General features: G+C 47.6%; 1 protein-coding gene across 1 annotated transcript in view; it reads left to right on the forward strand.

Annotated features, from left to right (window-relative positions):
• FAM71A (family with sequence similarity 71, member A) overlaps nucleotides 1–210 on the forward strand; it is a 2,552-nt gene extending 2,342 nt beyond the window's left edge. Inside the window, exon 2 of the mRNA XM_011938592.1 lies at nucleotides 26–210. Within this exon, the coding sequence (XP_011793982.1) occupies nucleotides 26–99 (74 nt within the window). The 3' untranslated portion in view covers nucleotides 100–210. The remainder of the gene's footprint in view (nucleotides 1–25) is intronic.
• Nucleotides 211–5,997: the final 5,787 nt, after the last annotated feature.

The following is a 5,997-nucleotide window of genomic DNA, read 5'->3' on the forward strand; positions in this document are numbered from 1 at the left end:
GTGGCCATCGCCAAGACAGCAGAAGGTGGCCAGGGGCTGGAGATGGTTGGTTCTATGACACCAGACATCATGGAGACAGTGACCTTTGAAGCCCATTAAATAAGACCCAGAGATGGAAGCTGTAAAGGAGCCCAGAGCTCATAGGAGTGTCCCTGGAGAGCCTATTCCAGCGTTCTTTACTGCCATTTAAATAAAGAACCATACATCTGAGAGTGGCTTGCTGGCTGAATTTTTGTGTCCCACAGCCCAGCAGTGACCTCACAGTGGATTCTGTGATGTCAACTGTGCTACAGCCTGAGACCCCAGGATCCAGTCAAGGGGAGCCCCACCTCACACCCATGCTCAGTAGAGCCTAGATGAGTGCTCCAGCCTTCCTCAACCTCTTCCTCGCTTTGGTTTGCCAGGACTATGGCTGAAAGTCTGGTTGGGAGCTTGGAAGCTCTACCTCCACCATCTCCCCATCCTTTTTATAAACTTGTCCCCCCAACCCTGGAAGATCCAAAGACAAAGCAAGAACAGAACTCTCATCCCCTTGCACTATTCAGCGGAGGAAGTAAGGGAGCAGCAGCATGTATTGGCAACTAGAGCAGGGAGGACACATTGTCTAGACTTAGCAATTCCACTCCTAAGTATACTCCCAAGAAACACACATGTTCCAGGAGACAGTCATGAGAATGTTTATAGCAAAATAATACTGGAAAGTGCCTAAATTTCTGACAACAGAATTGAGAGGGGTATATGCAGTGACAAAAAATGACAGCTACACATATTATATGCATAGATAACTTTTGCTCTTTCAAAAACTTTAAAAAGCAAATTGCAGAATAAGATAAAATTCTACCTACAGGACAGTTCAAAAACAAGATCAAATACAAATAATATGTTACATATGTGATACGTGTTTGGTAAAACAAAACCAAGGGAGTGGGAAAAAATTCAGGACAGTAGCTTTCTCTGGGGTGGGAAGGCAAGAGATTGGATCAAGGAGGTGAACACAGTCTTTCAGTGGTGTTGGGAATTGTTTTAGTTCTTAGGGAGGTAGGTACAAGGATGTTTATTATTTTGTTGGGTTTTGCATTTCAATATTGAGTTTTGCATGTTAATACCTCTGGAATCAGAATGGTCCTACAATCACCGTGGCAATTCTGATGAAGTTATTGCTCCAGACATATATTCACCAATTCCTTCTCCTTAATGCTTTCATTTTTATGCATGCACAAACGTGATCTAAGTCTGAAAGGCCCATTTGGTTAAGATTCAGATGTGAATGACATTATTACAAAAAGCCTTGGGAAAAAAAGAATGATATCCCTATTTTACAGAAGAGGACACTGAGGCTCAAGAGGGTAACTTGCTCCTGTCACACAGGGACCTTTGCAGATCTACCAGCCCACTTCTTTATGCAAAGACCTGCCTGAGACATGGGAAGGAAGCAAAACTAGCAAATCCAAGGAGAATCAGGCAACACAAGAACCTGAGACTTACCACGTTCCTACCACCACGGTCTAAACTTTATAGAGATGAGCACCAAAATTCCTGGATTGAGAGGAGGGAATGTGGGGGCAGGGGAGATGCCTGGTGGTAAGCTGCTGTGAGTTGGCTTTGGAACTTCAGTGAGCTCAGAGTCCTTAGTTGGCCTTATCTCAAGAGTGTCCAGACCACCCTTAAGCCATGTCTGGTTCCCAGGCTTCGCTCCCCAGCCTCTGCCTCAGCTAGAAACAGACCTCCCTCCTGGAATTCCAGGCTTTGCTCCCCACAAGGGACCGCTTCTGATGGGGGCTGTATCTCTTTGCAGCCCAGTCCTCACCCAGCTGTTAATAAAACACTTAAAAGCCAGGCCCAGAATGGCTTCTCCATACCAGATCTTCAGAAAATTTCTTCTGCTGGGATTCCAAAAGCAATTAAACCACACGTGAGGGGGTTACCAGTTAGGTCACAGCATCCTTGCTACTTGGACCTCCATAGTTAATTCCTAAAGCTACTTTTGAGAAAAGTCACACACTTCATTATGCAGGTAAGGAGAGGTCTCTTCTGTCCGTAGAGGGAATTGTAGGCATGAATCCATAAAAGAAAGGGGGTTGAAAAAGAAAGAAGGCCCAAGACCTACACACAGCCACCATTTCCTTCTGCAAAACAAGGCTCCTGACCCCAAGATGAGGAATTAATGGAGTGAGTCAAGTTATTCTTAACAAAGGGGAGAACATGCCAAAGATTAGACATGAATTGGCTCTGTGAGGAAAACAACCTCAGAATCATTAACCCAGAATTCTAGAGAAGATTGGGGGGCCTGCAGGGAGATGAATTAATGGTTTACTCTCGACCAGCTTTTCCCTTGACCCAAGTGGGGAAATTACAAAAAGATCACATCGCATTCCTTTAATCTTCTGATTTCCACACAGGCAACTGTAGGTAAACACTGGTCTGGAAGACAAAAATGCAATACAAACATTTGTACAGCCCTTAGCAGTTTATAACACCCTTTCATTACGTGTTCTCTTCTGATTCTCACATCTCTCCATTTTGCAGATCAACAAACTGGAGTTCAGGTTATCTAAAGGACTTGCTCAAGGTGGGAGGTGATGGGGCAAAGGCAACAACTCCAGTGCAACAGCTTTTGGGCACCAGTGACGTATGCTGGCCACGGGTCCCACATGGAGGTACAGAGCCGTTGGAGGACACAGGACAGGCATGTGTGTGAGTAATTATTGCAACTCTGAGTGACGGATACAATGACAGATGCACGTTTAGGGAACAGGATTTGTTCAGAGGAGGGATTTTGGGACACGAGTCAGGAAAGGCTTCACAGAGGAAGTGGCAGTTTTGAAGGATAAGTAGGGCTGTGTGCCAGGTGAAGGAAGAATGGGGAGCAAGGGTAAAGGTAGAGGAGATGTGGAGTGAGGGGTGGAGAGAGGGAATTAGGCCACGGAGGAAAATGTGTGCAAAGTACAAAGACTTGAAACATCACAGTGTGTTGGGGCGATTGTTGGGTAGAGGACCAGGGGAGAGGAGGGACACAGGGCAGGAAAATCAAGCAGCCAGATCTTGGGGCCATGGAGTGCTGTGTGGATGTCTGGCCTTTGGGATCCACTGGAGGCTGATGTCTGATGGCAGTGAGGGCTGTCTGGTTCCAGGGTGGAGACTTGATGGGCAAGGGGCTTCCTGGAGCCTGGGACCCTTCAGAAAGCCATTGCACTAATCCTGGCCAGAGATAGGAGGCCCTGAACCTAACTGGCTGTTAGGAGACTGGGGGAGAGAGTCAAGAGGTATTGAAAAGATGAAACAGGACAATTGTCTTTTCCATGCCCTGAAAGACAGAGCACACATGGGTTAGGCCTGACACTCTCCTAAAGGAGGCAGAACTGACAAAAGTGGAGACATCTTCCCTCTACCATGACTGTTGTTCTGTAAAGGGGGCGGCAAGCAGAGGAGCTCATGGCAAGCAAGGAGGAAGATGTTAAGGTGTGAGAAAACAGCTTCTAGACCCATGAGGGGCAAAACACAAGGATAAGGCAGCTGGGTGGGGCTGCGGGGCTTCAGCTCTAGAGACCTCTGAGAGTAGAGGTCTCCTGAACCCTTCCTTTCTCATCTGCTGGGAGCTGGGTCAGATGCTCTCCCATTGGGCTCTTCTCCGCCGGGCATGAGTCGCCCAGTAGAGCCTCTGGTGGCCATGTGCTGTTACTGCAGGTCAGGACTAGAAGGAGGGGAGCCAGGACTGAAGCTAAGACACAGTCACCCTTCCCTTTTTTCACACCACAATCAGCCTGGTGCTGATTCACTTGTAATCAGCTCAATCCCTCAGCTGGCAGCCACCCCTGAGCAGGCAGCAGGCAGAGCTGCGAGCTGGTAAAGATGAGTCTCAACCAGGCAGTGTGGCTCTAGTCTTCTGGCAGTGAGGTGACAAAGCATGGAATGGCCACAAGACAGGTCCCCCGAGAGGCTGGGCTCCCATCAAGGGGACAGTGAGTGACTGCCAAGAGTCGGGGTGGGGTGGAGTTAGTGTCAGGGTCCCTCTGCAGGCTGGTGGTCATTTGAGAAACACTTGTTGAGCACCTACGATGGGCCAAGATGGGAACTCAGGCACTGTGAAGATGCTGCCATACACAGCAGTAACACAAACCCAAGCAGGGATGGCTCTCGGGCAGCACGCAGAAGGAGGCTTTGCTGAGGAGGGGAGGTCTGAGTGGAAACAGCAGGCTGAGCACTCCTGGAAGAGGCTATGGCATGACAGGGAAAGAGAAGGGCTTGGGCGACATGGGCCTGTTCATAGATGGCAGACAAGCTCAGCGTGCCTGGGCGCAGTGTGTAATGTGCTGGAGGAGAGCCAGGGGTGGGGGGTGAGCAGTAGGAAGAAGCATGAGAGTGTGAGGAAAATTAGGCTGGAAGGAGGATGAGATCTGGAAGGGAGGTGGAACTGACTAAAGCAGAGCGCCTTCCCCCTGCAGGGACTGTTGGTTGTAAAGGAGACAACAAGAAGAGGGGCTCACGGAAAAGCAAGAAGGGGCATATGGCTTTCCAGGTCTCCATTCCCGAATGCTGCATAACTGCCCTGGGTCCTGTGATTTTTCACTACCCAAATGGGAGCTATAGTGCAGGGGTGAGGGGTGTGCACAGCTGGGCTCTTCGAGAACAAAAGGTCAAAGGAAGCCCAGACTCTTCCCCTTTGCCAGTTTAGAGAACCTGAAATGTGTCATGAAGGCCCATGTCTTCCCCACACTCTCTAATGGGAGCTTTCCCACAGATGTGCCAATGTATTGATCTCTCTTCCCGGGGGCGGCTGAAGGATGAGGCCAGTCAGCATTGACTGCAAGGAGCCCCAACTGGTACGCCAGTGTGCCATTCCAATGTTGTCATTTTCTGCGTATGCCATGGTCTGCAAAAGGTTGGGAAGCATCTTCCTAGACATGCACACAACACAGTGCGTTTGAACTATGAGCGCAGAAGCCAGGAGCAGCTGAGAGGCACCTTCCTTAAAGAGCTGGCCTGTTCCTCACAGCATCAATTGATGCCAATCTTGTCACCCCTGTTTTCTTTTCCCACTGACATTGGCATAGCCCCAGAACCCTGTCTTAAAGCAATTTATACTGGTTCAAGGAGAGATGAGAAAAATGTGGACAAATATAGTATATTTTTCATAAAACTTTTCATAAAGTTAAATATATTTTTTAAAGACCTGTTCTTGCTGGGCATGGTGGCTCACATCTGTAATCCCAGCACTTTGGGAGGCTAGGCAAGTGGATCACCTGAGGTCAGGAGTTCAAGACCAGCCTGGCCAACATGGTGAAACCCTGTCTCTACTGAAAATACAAAAATTAACTGATCTGGTGGTGCACACCTGTAATCCCAGCTACTCAGGAGGCTGAGGCAGGAGAATCGCTTGAACTTGGGAGGCAGAGGTTGCAGTGAGCCGAAATCCCGCCACTGCACTCCAGCCTGGGCAACAGAACAAGACTCTGTCTCAAAACAAAACAAAACAAAACAACGTGTCCTTTCCTTTGAGACTATGTCCTTCCTCCTGTATCTTACTGTTTTATTTTGAAGTATAACACACATGCAGAGCAGTGCACAGGTCAGAAGCATACCACTCAACAGTATTTCACAAAGTAAGCAACCCCAGGCAGTTAGCACCCAGATGAAGAAAGAAATCATGGCACACCCTCAGTAACCATCTCATGATCTCTTTCAGTCACTACCCCTAAGGGTAACCACTATCCTAACTTCTAACACCATAAATTAATGTTGCTTCCTTTTCCCACTACATATAAATGGAATCACATAATAATGTACTTTTTTGACTGTGGTTTCTTTCAGCATCATGTTTATGAGATTTGTCCATGTCTTTTCTGATAATAGTTCATTCATTCTGTTTGCTATACAACATTCCATGGTGTGAATATGGTACAATTTATTTATTCATTCTGCTGTTGATGGGCATTTGGATATTAAAACATCACTGCTTCTCATTTGACTGGAGCAAAAAAAAAAAAAGGAAAAAGAAAA

The sequence above is a fragment of the Colobus angolensis genome, unplaced genomic scaffold (genome assembly GCF_000951035.1).
Source record: "Colobus angolensis palliatus isolate OR3802 unplaced genomic scaffold, Cang.pa_1.0 Scaffold100, whole genome shotgun sequence".
NCBI classification, from domain to species: domain Eukaryota; kingdom Metazoa; phylum Chordata; class Mammalia; order Primates; family Cercopithecidae; genus Colobus; species Colobus angolensis.